We start from the raw sequence: 16,211 nt of genomic DNA, 5'->3' as shown, positions 1-16,211 counted from the left end.
ATTGGTCAACCACTGTCTGAGGGAGCTGTTTAGCAAACGACAACAGAAGTCAACTCAGCCCCCCCCAAAAAAACAAAGTCATAGAATCATCGGACTGTACTCAACTGATACACCTGGTGGAGCCGCGCCGCGTGCGTCATCGCCAGGAAGAGCTGAGTAAAAGGCTGCTGCAGATGGCACGGCATGGCAGTGCTGCCTATGTGGTTTCATTTGTATCCCTACAGGCCCTCGTGGTATTTTGGATCGCCCTGGGTTATGTATTCACTCGGTCATGTAAGCTAAATGAACCATCCGCAATGTTAATGAGAAAGAAAAGAGAGATTGAGGGAGAGACAGGGATGCAGATGCATCGGTGCCCCTGGTGTTGGGGGGGAAGTTAACGAGATGTCAGCGTTTTTACGCACATTTCACTTTCAAATGAGCCCCAGTTGACGGGAGAGTCAAACCTTCGCGCTGCATATACCGAATAGTGCAATTACTTAGCAAAAGATCCAACAATGCGTGGATTTAAAAGAAAGACAAGTCCAAAGCATCATAAATGTGGTTTATTCTGTAATATATGTGAAAGGCTTCTCATCCTTGTTGAGGATTTGCATGAGGAGGGATGATTCAACGGCCCCTGCGCCATCACTTACAGAGTTGCTGACTCTCCCTGACTGTCTGGCAGGAGTTATGTACTTTAGTGTTTACTGTGCATGAACCTCCACCCCCACTTCCTCTATACCCACGTTGTCCCACACAGAGTCCCAAATGCACTGCTTTCCTATTTTGATGACAGAAAGCACTTGTGTAAATAGTAAATAGCTTTCCGGGGACACAGGTCATGTTCTGAGTGCAGAGTGGTCACTGTTGGAAATCCGCGCCTGCCTTTTCGAGCAAGGTAAACCCGCAGAGCGACTGCCGCTGTCTGTCTGCGCTGCTTCTCATTTTAATCAGTAATTACCCGGCATATTTGCTGTTGGCACGGCGACACATGAGGCAAGTTATTTTGTGTCCTCGGTGAGGAAATATTCTCTGGCATTTCGCTGCTTCCAAAGCGTTGCAGCCAATTTGATATTAGATAAATATTTGGGCTGGCGTGCAACGGAGCGTATGTCCGATGGCACTATGGATGCTTAAAGGGAGGGAAAAGGCGAGGGAGAGGCCCTGTCTGTTCTCCATTAGAATCCACTCAGTTCTTCTACAAACAGAGAGGATGCTAGCCAAACAAGCTTATTCAAGGGGGTTCTGTGTGGACCGTGTTAGCTCAGCAAATCCAGCTCCACAAACATGCTTCAAAGAATCCTGCTATCTCCACAGAGCCTTTGATGTGGGTATTGATCATGCAGCGGTCTGTGAGAAAGAGGGATGCAGTGGAGGTTTAGTATTCTGTTCTGGCTCAGATGGAATAGATAATAGCAGAAACATGCACTGCCATCGCGCCCCGCTGTGCTTCAGTTATGACAGCTGCACAGCCATCCTCTGGCTTTGAGGTAGATACGATTAGGGCTGAAAGAAGGGAGGAGCAAATCAGATCATTTGCCCCGAGGACAGGTCGCGGCGCATTATGTTTACCGCAGTGCAGGATTAAAACATAAAGTCAAAACATGGGTCGAGCTCGTGTTTAGGAGCGCCGCACCTTCAGGTGACAGTATAAACAGTCTGTGAGTTCTCCACCCACTTCTGAGAGCACTAATGCGTCCACCTTTCATAAGGCCGCCTCCTTCACAGGGGGATGTGAGAGTTCCTGGTGTCGCGGTACAGTGGCAAGAAAAGCAAATCAAACAAAGACAAAGCCAACACTTCCAGCGTCACACAGTCACGCTGTACGCTATAGAAAAGACAAACAAAGTCTGTTCCTCTTAGCATGGTAAAACAACCACCCACAGCCCTGCTCCTGTCTCACACTGAGACCATTAGTCACAATGATTTCTCTGCCAGCTGTCCTGGTGTTTGCTTAAGCTCGCCTCACAGGCAGGTTGAGCCTCATTTGGATTCTCAGTTCAGTGTATTAGGCATGCGCTGCATCATTAGTATCCAGTAAGGCCGATGCAGATGTGTTCCTCAGGTAATGTTCAAATGCAAATCTGAGCAGCCATTAATCACGTGGATAAACACACCGTGAAATATAGCATTCTCTCTCTGTGTGAATTATATCAACCCACATTCATCCAGGGTTTGTTTCGTGTTTTGGTTCTCGGAATAACTGTTCCTTTCACCTTGTCAACAGCAGTCTCAGCCCGCGCTCTAATCTCATTTGTGCACATGGATGCCGTAATCTCACCCTTGATACTCGCATCAGGTGCTGTGTGATAAAAGTTGCCGCTTTATTAGAATGAATGAACTTTGCAACTCAGCCATATCTAATGAATTAAATAACAACTCCCTAATGCACCGTGTGTAATTGCCTACCATTTACAAAGTGCAGCGTACAAGGTGGCGGACTATTTTAAGATATACAGCTGATGTGTGCATTCAAAGCGGCTTTTGTGTTTGCCTTTGCGTGGGAGTTTGTGTATAGGGACCTGACTGAGCTTTCTGCAGATACGGAAATCATCGTGGCGCTATTTCACCCTCTTCCAAATGCCACCTATGATTGTTCACAGATAAGCTTGTCCCAGTGTGAGTCATTTGCATGAAAGCGTTGGCAGGACAAAGGTTTGAAATACCATTCTCCTTCTTTCTGCAGCGAACATGAACCCAGAGCTCATTTTAGCAAGTTAATAGAAAGGCGTGTTTAACGCTCATGTATCCTTCGTACTTGCAGAAGCGAAGATTCATGCGATGAGGAAAAAAAGTTGAGTCAACATCCCTCCACATTCAATAACCATTTAGTCATTGAACGTGACGCCGCGTTGTACCATTGTCGGTACGATCGTTTCTGGCATCTTCTCCTTTCATTTAATCAGCACAACTGCTTGGAGCTCCAATTAAATAATCAGCCAACTGCACGCAAAGCCTGGTCACGCTACAGCGTTAAGTAGATGAGATCAACAACTTGTGCAACAACAACAACAACAACAACAAAAAAATGATGATAATAAAAGCAGTTTGAGTTCGCTGCGAGGGACACATTGTGGTAACAATGAAAGTGAGTCAACGGAAATCAGTCATGGCATACTGTCATCAGAGTAAGGACGCAGCCAGCCGAAAGTGCAGCCAAGACACATCCACTGGGCAGAGAGGCTCCACTCCACTGACAGCTGCGAGCACTTAGTGGGCTGCCAAGAACAAAGACCGACAGGAAAAAACACCATTCAGCCCAATTTGGCTATAATGAGCCTACACAACAATGGCTTCCAATATCTTCAATAAGAAGTCGGTCATGACTTGGATTGCGTTTTTGTCAGAGGTCAACTCTCCGTGTTGGTGTGTAACCACGACAACAAGCCCGGCGACAAATGGATTTCTTCGTCAAATTTTTTTTCTTTGTCAAATTGACAACTGAGACCAGGGGAAATGAAACGGGCAGAGAGGTGCTTAACATCTGTTGTAGTCATCTGTCGGCGGGGGGAAAAAGCCGTGGAGTGCATGAAGGAAGAAAGAAAGAAGCGAGATGTCCCCTGCCTGACGGGCTCCGGGCGGAGCAGCGAAGATGCACGTAGAAGTAAAAGCAGAGCAGGAGGCAGGAGGCAGCAGATGGGCCGAGGTGTTCTGAAACACTAATCGCGTCCGCTTAAGGGTCAGAGCGATTCTCACTCAGTGTGCTTCTAAACAGCTGGAAGAAGAAAAACAGCCTAACTCTACCTCCGGGAGCCCGCGAGAGATCGTGGCTCTCTGACCCATCTGCTCGTCACAACTGCGCCGGCGGAGCAGCGAGCGTGGGAGCTTTTACCTCTTGGTGACACTGAACGCGGCGCCTCATGCCTCTGCTGTGCGTGTTAGCATGCATTAAGGCACAGGAGCGTGAGGTGAGCAAGCAGTGAAGAGGAGCCTCACACACACACACACACACACACACACAAAATAGACTAGATGAGTCCCAAGAGGCTGGGAGATGAGCTGAATGACAACTGACTGGCTGTCAACACTCATCTGCATTCGCACATCTTTGGGGCCCCGACACATTTAGCTGGCAGACAGCCACGGCCTTGACATACGAAGATGTAGCGTACGGCCCCTGCTCCGAGCTTTGCCGTGGAAAGCTCTGCTCTCATGCAGTATTTACTCGTGTTTCCCCCTAATTGACTCGTCGTCGGGGGATTTTTCATTCTCTGTACCAGGGGACGGCGGAAAGCCATGTAATGGGGCTCTGATTTGAAGAAACAGCTGTGGCTGCGATTGAAGCGGCGGCTCCGACGTGCCCTTTGAATCACCGACCATTCGTCTGTTATGGTTCAGCTTTGGAGGCAACTGAAACCACAACACAGATGCCCCGCACAGCCAAGTATAGAGTGCCGCCGGGCAGGGTTACACTTTCATCACACCTATTTAAACTCATGCCCACTTTTCACAGCAGGGCAGCGTGTAAATCATGTGAGCGCAAAGAGGTCAAATTTACAAAAACAAAATGGCTACTGGATAGCTACTTAAAGAGACCAGAGGAGAAGAATGCTGAACTCAAATGCATCAGGTGGACACGACCACAACCCCGAATGAATCCTGATTTCCTCAGCGTCTGTGGGATGTCTGCATTGGCATCATCACCGTATCAAATTGAAAGGTGATGATATGTCAGTGTTCAAAGCTTGTTTTTTTAATGTCATGGAAGTAGAAGACGCGGATAAAACGGTGAACGGTGCTATTTTAAAATCACCGAATTTTGAATGACCTTCATCGGCATCATAAACTGAAGTGAAAATTATTTTCGGTCCTGCCTGTGCGGAAAGGCAGCTGAGGACCTCTTTATCAGAGTCACTCAAGCAATGAGTCAATAAAACATTGCAATTATGCCTGCTCTTTTAAAATATGAGACGGTCTAATTGACTGTGTGCATTTGAGTAGAACATCAGAATTCCCTCCAGCGAGTTTAATAACACTGATAAGCGACGCGCTGCATAAAATCATAAGCCCGAACTCCTGAAACGTGGAGTGATGTTTTCTTACCTAACGGTCGGATGAGCGGTGTTGTCTCCGACACCTGGATTATGCTTATTGCTCACCTCTGCGCACAGTTTTTTTTATTTTTATGTCTCTTTGAAAGTGGTAATGTTGATCAGGGGCTCCACAGGAGTCTCATAATAATAACATCTTTGTGCTGCTCGTGCCACTCGGCCGTGGAGGGCTCGCGGTGAGAAGCTGGGGATAATAGTGTGGTGCAGCACATCAAACAGAGCCTGGTCAAAAAGCAAAGCACTCAATATCTCATAGGAGTGAATTTAATGGCCAATGGTTGCTCTGGACTCTTGACCCTCTCCAAGAGGCTCCATGTTAGTCACTCTCCAGTGCTTTCCAATTGAGAGCCAGCCAGACTGGTGGTAGATGAGAATTCAACTGCCTCCTCAAAGCCTGGATGACTGAACCACCATCAGCTGGTCTTCACACTGGTTATACGTGGACAATAACTCATCAGTACAATAATGGAACATAACAGGGTCTGTTGTGTCACCTGCCTCATTTGGATATTGTACTGAAGTAGAATTATGAATGCGTACATTTTTTTAATCGTTTTGAGGCGTAGTATTGCTGCTTTTACTTAAATAATTACTATGACCAAGTGGAACCGGCCACAAAACACTGGAAGCCAGGATAAACTCTGTTTCATGGACCCGGCTGACTCTGCCTCAAGGCAGCCAACCACACAAATTTAATATGGGTTTATATACAAGGTGTCTTGTTTAACATAATGAATATCTAATCAAGCATGAGCACAGGAAAGCAATTCAGCTAAGTAATTGAATGCAGAATGTTTATATGACAATATTGTTGAACTCTTTGGCACAAGAGCTCTAGCCCGACATTAAATCCATCTTTTAGCGTAATTTTAAAATAAGAGGGATAATAAGAGTCACTACTTGTTAGCTCGTCAGCAGCTCTGCTGACTGTTAAAGATAGCTGTGGTGTAAAGCAGCTGGAAATTGGTCCTTGCAACAAACACTTAAAATCTGCTTCCTTTAAGAGACATTCATAAAGTTTGTCATTTTGTTGACATGGATCCTTTCTTATAGCTGTCAGGCGTCCAGTGCCTCTTATTCATGCAGTGCAACTGAGCCAATGTTCAAGATGTAGAATATACCACAGTCCTGTGCTGCCACCTCGTGTTCAGAAGAATAGAATCATTTTGTACACAGACACAACACAGCAGCGCTTTAAATGAATTTTATTCCTGCATGTACAGTGAAGGCAGGATAAGTCAGTTTTACATATGGAGACAGAAATTCCAAAAGTAATTGGATTTTTCAAATTTGAAGATGAATATAATTCTCAGATCAAGAGACAGAAACCGTATGTAGCAGACAAAGATCAGAATCGTGGCAACTTCACCAAGAGAACTCATGTGCCAAGTAATAAACCTAACCACATCACACACAAACTTGCAGGGACTTTTCAGCCGCACAGCTAAATATTTCCCACCATCCTTGACAAAATCAAGTAACACTTCTTTTCTATTGGTTCAGATACAACATATAAAATATTTTACAAAGCTTTGGTAACCCATGTATATACATTCCTGCGTATATAAAAGCATGGAAAATGTTTAAATATCATCACTAGAGCTAAATATAAAAAGTGATAGACTATTGCACAACAGCCAGGGTGAGGATATTGAGGAGGGGAGTGATCATTGGAGCAGCTGTCAGCTGCTTTTAGGGTTTTCTGCGCCTGTAAGGGAGAACAGAGTTCATCAAAACTTCACAACTTTGGGCTGCAGAGTAAAACTAAATACAATCTGTAAAGGCAAATGCTTACTTGGTGATGCCATGATGCTCCAAACCAGGACCCATGTTGGATCCAGCCCTCATCTCCATCGCCACAGAGCACTACACAGAAAAATCAAATAGGGACCCAAATGTTACCTGAGGTATAATAAAATCTACCAACTTAGCAACACAATGATGAAAAACACTTGTTTAACATGTGTCTGTTTATTTTTGCTAAGAAATAGTCATTTTCCCAGACTTATACAGGAACCAACTTCTTTCTGCAACCAATCGCCCTCTGTTGGTCAATTCAAATATAGGTTTGAGGCACTTTCGCATTGTTTTGTTGTTTCCCATTTTTATATACAGTCTATTATTACAATATCCTCCCATACACACACACACCGATTATATAAACTCCATGTGATTGTCCTTTGTGAACCGTCTTATCTTTTTCTTTTGTCACGATGTCTTCCATGTGACTGGTTTGACATTTTACTTAATCAGTAACCACTTTGATAATTGATTAATCATTTCATTAGTCAGTCTTTTTTGTGGTTTCTCTTCTTTTGTCAATCTCTTATTACAAAACCCCTAAACATGACAATTTTTACCTAAATCATTTGATTTTCTAACTGCAACAACATGAGACATGTTTGAATGTGTGAAGTGAAGTTCATCACATTTTCCAGATTTCTAAGCAAAGACATGCATGCAATATTTTATGGAGATATATTATCATCTTACCCTCGTCTCCACATCCGTCCAAGCTCCATCTTTTCGCTCGCCGTTGGCTGGAGCACCTTCTGAAGATTTTCTCTTGCGGCTTTAGAGACAAATGTGAAAATGTTGTTAAAGATCATGTAATATCTGGTTAACCAGAACCTATTAATCTGCAGTAAACACCTACCCTGGTACTGTGGTGAGCTCCTGTCTCAGAGTCTCGATGTCTGTGAACTGGACCGCTTGTCCTCCTCCTCTGGTTTTCATCACATCACCCTAAAAGACAAAACAAAAAACATGTTACTTCTTTATGCTCAATAAATGAAGTTTAGCAAACTATTCCTATTCATCAGGCAAAGCATTTGCTATTAGAAAGAGAAACTTGTGAAGATGTATGTGATGTCCTATTGCAGCACACTTACCTTGATAAGTTTGGTCTGTATCTCGCCATCAGAGGCGACCTCCTGGTGCGTCAATACGTATCTGTCGCACTTCGACAGGGCCTTCTCGCTGGGTGCAGACACCTGGATGGCATTAGGGATGACGGGCTGCAAAACCGTACCCAAGTCCAGGCTTGACGTGGGCTTGTGGTCCACCCACTTCTCCCCACCTGCAGACCGAGAGCGACGGTGCAATTGGCGCACCGGTGTCGTCGTCTGCTCAGATCGGCAGTGGGGAAGCAGCAGCAGATGGGATAGCAAACAAAAAAATCGTGAGACATGGTGAAATGATTTCCAAAAGTATCTGTCATAAAACTGGCATATGTCTGGGGGATATTTTTACTTGTAGGAATTCAAAACTGTGTCACTTAGTCCTATTGGATTGGTAAAGGGGGGGAAATCTGCATAGCATTTAAAACCTGATGAGAAATGAGTTTTCACTCTAAAACTTCATGCTGCTGTGTTCAGCTAACTCACTGACCCTGTAGCTTCTCTCACTTAGGTCTAGATCAAGCCTACGGGATGGGGGGACTTCTTCCTCCTCTCTAGACCAACACAGAGCTCTCCTCCTGGCCCGGCTTGCTGAAGGGGCTGCCGGAGACTGTGTTCTTGTGGGTGTGATAGGTGAACAGTGACCCTGCCTGCTGTCCTGATCCGCCCAGTGCTCGCATGCGGAAATGCGGCTCGCCACAGACAAAGAGCTACAGCTACTGGGGACGGGACGGGTTGGCCTTGGGCACGTCTCAAGCTCCTCAACACTAGTGGAACTGAATGGCTGTGACCCTGGCTCTGGACTGACATGGGGAGAATCAACAGGGCACTGGGGAGCAAAGTAGTAAGGCTGCACACAGATGCAGTTAGACATGGTTAGTAATGGAGACAGAAACCACATGAAGATTACATGTTAGATTAAGTGGTGGATTAAAGTGCACTGCCCTTTAATTCATTAATTCATCTTTCTGAGGATTAGGTTGAGGTTATTGTTCAAGTCAAAATGCTTTTCCTTTTAATAGGAGTATTTTTATCATGCAGGTGTTTGTCAGCCACATTAGGAGGGCATAAGGAATGTTAGTAATGTTCATCCAATCAGCAGTGTATTAGTTTATACAGAAGACCACAGTAGCTGTTAAATATGTTAATCTATAATAGTCACGTCTTCTAACAATGTTAAGTAACAAGTGAATTAACAAATTCATCATCAAGACAACATACAGGGAGCGGTGAGGGCGAGGCCGATCTCTTTGCAGGGATGCGCTCCTCTCTGGAAGACCGCTGAGGAGGCTGCGTCTGACGTGGCGGGGGATCAGGGCGACCTGGAGTCTTGCTCTCCGACACGATGGCTTTGAGCTGCTTCAGCTTCTCGTCTTTCACCCAGAGTTTGTTCTGCATCTCCAGCTGCTTCGCATTGACGCGTCTCTCCTGCACAGCAAGGGGCGCAATATTCAAGAGAAACACCACCGACTGCATAAACCACCAGTGGTAAGTGGAGGAAAGCCTGCAAACATTGTGCTACTTTAACAGGCTCCATTTAACAAAAAGCTACCTGGTTTAATTACTGTGTTGTAAGAGGAGTAACTTACACATTCTTTCTCCCACTTATGCTGCGTGTCTGAGACCACACCATGCATGCGCTGCTCCATGCGTCTCTTGTCAGTCTGCTCCCTCTGCAGCCTCTGGTCTCGGGTTTCCAGCTCTTGCTGCAGTGAGCGCTTGTCGCCCTCATAGATTTTAGTGGTTTTCTGCAGGATGTCAATCTGGAACAGAACCATGTGGGACATTTGAGAAACTAATATCCCAAGACCAGCATCTGTAAGGTTTTAATATTTTGGTCCCTCACCTTATGTTCTTGCATCTTGGTTTTCTTCTCCAAACGGTCCATCTCTGCCCTGTTGGACTGGATGATTTTTTCTCTCTCTGCCAGTCGGCCATTTTGTTCATGAATAAAGTTGTCTTTGGAAATGAGGTTGCCGTCCAGTTCCTGAAGCATAGACTGCATCATGTTGGCTAAAAACAACATGGAGAGAAAATGTGAACATGATAAGAAATCAAACTTTTCAAGCAACCTGACCGGTCAAAAAAAAAGTTGAGCTAAAATGAGGAGGCACCTGCTTTGTTGTATTCCTCAATTATCATCTGCCTGATTCTGTGTCTGTTCTGCAGAGCTTCGATCAGCCTAGGCAGGGTGATGTCATCGTTAGGGTCAGTGAGCTCAGAGGAGGGGAGAGGAGGGAGGCTGTGCGCCAGGTGGTTTATAACAGAGGGCACATCTGCAGAAACAGAATTAACACAACTTAACTAAAGATTTTTTTGTGTTGTAAATAGCTCAAAACATAGATGACGCATTTTCAAAGACCCAACACAATTACGAGAAGATTGTGATTGCAATTAGTGGAAAACTTCCATTATATATTCATAACAGGTTAAAGTCCATGTATGAGCTTTGATACGAGTGTCTGCAAATGACTAAAAGAAAGATCATTACCATGTTTTTTAAAATAAATCAAAGATGTGAACAGTACTTCAAGCTGGTTCTCTTTGAGATAATGCAATTGAAACTACAAATGTTAAACAACTATGTATGCTGTGTTTTAATGAAATGTAATACTTTAAATTACGTGAACAATATGTGACAATGCACTTAGATGTTAATTATTAGGTCTCTGCCTTTGTTATCCTTGTTTCTGGAGTAAATGTAAATCAGGTGTCTTACATTTGTGTTAACATGGTATTCTGGACTAGAAGAGTGTCATAATTAACTAACGTCTTGTTTAGCACATTCGACTTTAATGATTTAAGACTATTACCCCTGTCTATCGGACCGCCACGTTCCTCCAGCTTGCGAGACAGTTCCTCTTTGAAGGCCTGGTTTCTATGGCGGCGACCAGGAGTGAAGCCACAGATGGGCCTGTCCACTGGCCGCGCGACTTCTACCTCCTGGGTCATCTCCGCAAACCGCATCACCAGCTGCACAAGCAGAGCACCACGTATGAGTCACACAAGAAATTTATAATGATAATGAAAAAATGAATTGATAAAATTTGCAAGTTCATTAAAAAAAAAATGAAAAGACAGTAAAATTTGGGATGGACCTACCAAAGTTTCGTCGTAGTCGTCAGCCTTGGGATTGACACAAACAACCATTTTGACTTTCCCCTCTCCGTCAAAGTAGTTCTTGAACAGATGGGTTACTTTAGAGTCTCTGTAGGGGACCATCTAGAAGAGAAAACTTACATTACCTAGATGGTCCATCAGTAAATCACAGGACAGTGTTTAGCTTCCGTGTGATAATTCGTACCCTGTTTGTGCCACACATCTGGTTCTCTCGAAGTATTTCAATGCATGTCCGCAGATTCAGCAAAGACTGATTGATGTTACCTGCAAGGGAGGTCGTTGTTAAATCTCACATTATCCTCAGCGAAGGGTAAAACCTAATCTTACTGTTCAGGTCACAAACCTGCTTCACGTATACGAGTGCCTTCAGCCCCGGTCCTACCAGTGCGCTCACTTCCTGCCAAGTCCACCAGGCACAGCTGACTGACAGACACCTGGTTCTTATCCTGACAAACAAACATTTTTTAAGAATATCATAACAGTATATATATCGATATCCAAATATGAATACAGAGCTGCACTCAACTCTTTGTTTTTTAATTCGAACTGACCTGGAGAATGTTGTCACCATCTGCATCAAGAGGAGCCTGAGCCAGTTTAATAATGAACACGCTGTGGGAGCGGCTGGACTCTCTGTTCAACCGGGTGTTTGCAACCTTCCTCTTCTTCTGACCTGGATGAGTACAACGTTTCAACCATATTCATTGACATTCTCTGCACCAAGTTAAATGCAAATTAATAGTCAGCTTAATAGATTTTTGGCCCCATTCAGATCTGGTATTAAAATCCAACTATGATTTATTTGAGGCCACCGCAGCAATGCTAACATACAAACATTTCTTTCTTCTAGCTGAGTTAAATGTAGGGTTAATGTGCACCTGCTGACACTGTGTTTTCACACACCTACACGTTTAATTTCGACTACTCTAGACAATTTTAAGAGGCTGCTCAGAGAGAAGATTAACTGAGGTCATTTCCCAGTCAGAACCGACCCGGAGGTCAGAAATACCAGGTCAGTCACATCTACGATCATCAGTGCAGCGTTTTCCCTCCTTCCCTTAAATCTGACTTGTTAATTTCTAAATGCAGATCTATCAACTTACCTCTCCAGAATACTTGAAAAGCCTCCTCAGCCGACTTGACTTCGACTTCCATACATCCAGCCACATACATGTTGTGATTCTGATCCTCTCTGAGGATTCTAGACTGAGGTGGTCTATGTTGAGAAAACAAAACCAATTAGTCACTGAAGACACGGAATTGCATTTTTCATGCAGCAGATGTGGGGTATAAAACAAAAGAAATATTAATGTCGCTTGATTACAGCCATAGAAAGAAATCATACAGTTACAATCATGAAGAGACATTCAAAGCAACAGACAGCAGGTTTAAAGACATTGAGGAGCGTTGCCATGACAAGACTACGAGCAGCGGGGTTGGGGGTGGTAATCAATGATTTTTATAACCGAAGAAACACTCATCAACATTGGAGACATGACCTGGTGTAACTGACAGTGAACAGCTCTGACACTCATGATTTTGGGTGGGGCTGGGTATTGAGCCTCTATATTTTCTTGGTACAGACTGAATGTGTCCGTAGCGATATCAAAAACTTTTTAAGTATTCAAATTTGGCATTGGATGGTTGCTAAGATTTGTGCTTTTTCAAAACTTATTCTTTGATCAGACCACTTGATTTAAAACTCACTTTTTTACAATTGGACTAAATTGGTGAGCAACCAGTCATAATTTACAACATCAATTAATTTGGCCATCCCATTGTGAGTATTGGGCATTTCTGCCTAAAATATACTTACTATAGAATTCTGAAAACTTAGTATTTGCTTCATTAACTAATAATTTCAGCAGTTTTTAGGTTTGTCAAAAACATATTGAATTATTTTTCAAAATACAGTATAAAGTCGAACCATGTTGGAACTTTGACGATGTCTCCAGTATTGATGACATTTCATTTACAATCTACACATTTGTGTGTAACAGGGAAGGCTCATCTAAATCAGGCTGCTACACTGATGTATGAGTATTCACTGGTCACATACATGAACTCAGTGTTCAGACGCACAGGTGTGCCTCCACCATTCCACCTAGAAAAATGAAAAGATAACAATTGCATCTTGCAGCTACTCTGACATACATGAATCACCTTCAAACATTTTTAAATATCTGACCATTCTTAGCAGTTAAAACATGATGCTGACTACATATTCATACATCTCAGTTATATTCTATATTTCTCAGTTTACATTTTCTGAACTCACTTTGGTTTGATAGCATCTTCCTGATTTTCCTCCAGGAGATCATAGATGTAGTTGTTGTAGATTTCTATGTAGGAGACGAAGATGCTGTAGCTGCTGTCCTCATCCACACCATCAGCTTTATAAGCCTCCTCCGGCTTAATCATGTCAGCAATTTCAGGATCAAGTTTTTGTCTAAAATTAAAAATCGTGAAATACATGTTTCATGTCACTTTACATTACAGCTGTTCATTGATGTTTTCCAGGATCTAACTTACCTTGAGGAAGTTGTTTTAGGAACAGGCAAGTTGTTTTCCCGTCTTTGTCGCTCCAACAAAGCATCAATTTCATTTTGGACCTCCATACCATTTTTATCATCCGTCTTAAACACCTGAATGAACAGTGAAAGTTAAATACATTTACAGATTTCACAAACTTCTGTCAAATGAGGTAAAAAAAAAAAGACAATCAACACCATTCTTGAAAACTATGGTCTTACATATCTTTTGGCCTGATAGGGGCCAATACTGTTGAAGATCATGTTGAGTGAGCGAGGTAGAAGTCCACCCAGGCCTGGAGAGCCAGTCATGGTGAACGTCTTTCCACTTCCTGTCACGCCATAAGTAAAGAGCAAGCCTGAAACAATCAATAGAGAGAATCAGCAATCTATAATATTCTCAAATGCTGAACACTTCTTGTGTATTTTAACAATGCGATGGAAAATGAAAAACCAGGGAGAGACATGAAAGACTCGGATGACAGCACATATTTTCAAACAGTTTCTCTAAAAGGACACAACAAGAAGTCAGTTTTAGACATTTACAGATGGTATGACAGGGGTTTCAGAGCATAAATAGCGCTAAACTATTATGTATTAAAAAATTTAATCAGTTAGCCTATGTTATTACCATTTTTTCCATGGATGAGGTCGTCCACAAGAGGTTTGGCCACATGCTCAAACAGCTCCACCTGAGATATGGAAACCCCAAAGACTTTTTTGAAGGAATACTGTGTCTGAGAAGAAAAAGAGAGGGATTAGAATAGTTAGGGGGAGCTTATTTAAATACATTAAAGGATGAGGTTGGCATCATTTAAAAACAAAAAAAAAAACTGCAGACATGCACTGAATTCCAGACATTTTCCTGAAATTCTCCAGAGGGGCTGAATGTGAGAACATACATGTCAATAAATGTTTTCTTGTGAAACCCCTGGTAAAATTTACAGAGAATGTCCAAGTGAGCCCGCAGGAGAATTCAGCAGGAGAATCTCCGTAAAAATTCACAGCGAGCAGGTGGGCATGTTGATGACGTTTGAACAAAAACACTGCTTTCGGCAGCAGAATTATCATCAATTATTATTGGTGCGACACTTAAGTCCACTCTAAAGATTGGTCTTAACCAAGACAGTCCTAGCAGTTGGTGCAACCGGCCCCTGGTGCACGACATCAGTTACCTCTTTGTACTCTCCATTGCGGTTTGTTTTGAAGCCTTCAGGGGCGTGCAGTTGGATGGTGGTGCTGCTGATCACCTCAATACAGCATTCCTCATCCTCCAGACCCAGGGGACGTACACGGCAGTACACCTGAGTAAAATTATCAGTTCAATGTGCTCCACCGATTGTTTGTGTTATCATTGTAATGTTTTAAGCTTCTCCTTAAACACTACAACTTGCCATACATTAGCATATCAACTCGCTAAGGATATTGTCCTGTTAGACAATTCTTTAATCTTACTGAAACTCACCCCAACTGGGTCTTTCTGGCTGCTGGGAGCATATTTTGGAGGAGGTCTGCGGGGGGTTTTACCCTTCCTGAAAAAAAGATATATATATTTCACATTTCATTAATACAGTTTTCAAGTTTTGTACTGATGGACTTGCAAATAAAGCAATTTGAAGATCTCATCTTGGGTAAAAGTTACCGTTAGGCTTTTCACAAATTAAAAGATTTTTTTATTTTTTATTGATAAGGCAAAGTAATCATTAGCTGAAGGTCAGTTTTATATTTTGAGTTATTATTATTGAATAAATATCATTTTTTAAGAGATAAACAGCCTCCTGTCGCAGTTAACCCAATAATACTTTTAAAATGCATGAATAGCGACTTCTGCATTTAGAAAACCAACACCACGGTCTACAGCAGGCAGGAGGGAACATTTCAATTGATTCAAGACTTTTAATTCTCTCTAAAGCCTTTTGAGGAAACGGAACAGACATGTTTATGTTTCTACGACCTGGTCGTGTTAGCATTTTTCAACGTCACCTAGCTAGACTGCTAGTTAGCCCCCGGCTAACGTCTCGACTAAAGCTAGGGAACTTGTTTGGGTTTTCTTTACAAGCCCGGAAACTGAAAAACATCCCAAACCCAAACGCGCTTACACACACGGTTTACTTATGATAAGATAGATTGAAAACATTCATCTTTACTTACACCGGTCTGCTCATTGTGACCTGCTGCTTATTGTGGGCTTTATCGTTTCTGTCGCTACCGGCTGCTACAGGTTTGAATGTTCCCTCCGCCTCGAGTCACGTGACGTTTTCAAAACGAGACGACATGAGCCAATGAGATCTCACGACAGTGAACACGTGTTTCCCCCGTCACGTCCAAGCCTTTTATGGGAACTACAGAAATGTTGTCGGTCAGTCGGACAAACACTAACAAACAAAAATAAACAGCAAAAAGGACTGGGATTTTCATGGTGACAGTTATATCAGTGTTTTCGTATTTTATTTTTGTTTTTAATAATGACAAACTGTCAATTAATATTCAAAACATCTGGATGGTATTTTATTTGAGAAGTTTTCCAACACACGTAAGTCATTTAATTTGCTATTATACCAAAAACTATATTTTTTTGTTATTTGGGTAGATTTAGTTCAGCAGTTCCTAACCTCGGGGGTCAGGCC

General features: G+C 42.9%; 2 protein-coding genes and 1 non-coding gene across 9 annotated transcripts in view; 1 reads left to right on the top strand and 2 right to left on the bottom strand.

The window, feature by feature from the left end:
- Positions 1–16,211, top strand: part of ddb2 (damage-specific DNA binding protein 2) — a 63,650-nt gene that overhangs the window by 43,697 nt on the left and 3,742 nt on the right. Inside the window, exon 1 of one of the 3 annotated variants that reach the window (XM_047333343.1) lies at positions 9,275–9,421. The exons of the other annotated variants lie outside the window; for them this stretch is intronic. The gene's annotated coding sequence lies outside the window, so the exon portion shown is untranslated. Of the gene's footprint in view, positions 1–9,274; positions 9,422–16,211 lie in introns of those variants that run through there. 3 annotated transcript variants of the gene reach the window in all.
- kif23 (kinesin family member 23) lies at positions 6,222–15,845 on the bottom strand. 5 transcript variants are annotated; one of them, XM_035641664.2, is made up of 24 exons: positions 15,736–15,843; positions 15,050–15,116; positions 14,760–14,888; positions 14,216–14,321; positions 13,807–13,943; positions 13,586–13,698; positions 13,332–13,502; positions 13,113–13,157; positions 12,157–12,269; positions 11,605–11,726; positions 11,397–11,499; positions 11,238–11,317; positions 11,036–11,155; positions 10,747–10,906; positions 10,048–10,209; positions 9,780–9,946; positions 9,523–9,696; positions 9,155–9,361; positions 8,424–8,783; positions 7,925–8,158; positions 7,690–7,778; positions 7,527–7,605; positions 6,829–6,899; positions 6,222–6,741 (listed from the first exon to the last, which is right to left on the bottom strand). In XM_035641664.2, the coding sequence occupies exons 1-24, from the start codon at positions 15,747–15,749 to the stop codon at positions 6,726–6,728; spliced, it is 3,039 nt and encodes a 1,012-aa protein (XP_035497557.2). In that variant the 5' UTR covers positions 15,750–15,843; the 3' UTR covers positions 6,222–6,725. The 5 variants fall into 5 exon arrangements, 4 of the variants coding, with proteins under 4 accessions (XP_035497557.2, XP_035497559.2, XP_035497558.2 ...); XM_035641666.2 differs by lacking the exon at positions 8,424–8,783; XM_035641665.2 differs by lacking the exon at positions 13,113–13,157.
- LOC118316092 lies at positions 11,998–12,094 on the bottom strand. The gene has a single exon (XR_004795095.1). It is a non-coding gene; the product is annotated as a Z30 small nucleolar RNA (small nucleolar RNA).

The sequence above is a fragment of the Scophthalmus maximus genome, chromosome 7, assembly GCF_022379125.1.
Source record: "Scophthalmus maximus strain ysfricsl-2021 chromosome 7, ASM2237912v1, whole genome shotgun sequence".
Taxonomy (NCBI): domain Eukaryota; kingdom Metazoa; phylum Chordata; class Actinopteri; order Pleuronectiformes; family Scophthalmidae; genus Scophthalmus; species Scophthalmus maximus.
This window is presented reverse-complemented; position numbering and strand designations above follow the sequence as displayed.

Coding starts and splice junctions, on each gene's coding strand:
- kif23 (XM_035641664.2), bottom strand. Junction 13,699..13,806: donor CCTATCAGGCCAAAAGATAT/GTAAGACCATAG, acceptor CTGTTCATTCAG/GTGTTTAAGACGGATGATAA. Junction 9,362..9,522: donor ATAAGTGGGAGAAAGAATGT/GTAAGTTACTCC, acceptor CTTGCTGTGCAG/GAGAGACGCGTCAATGCGAA.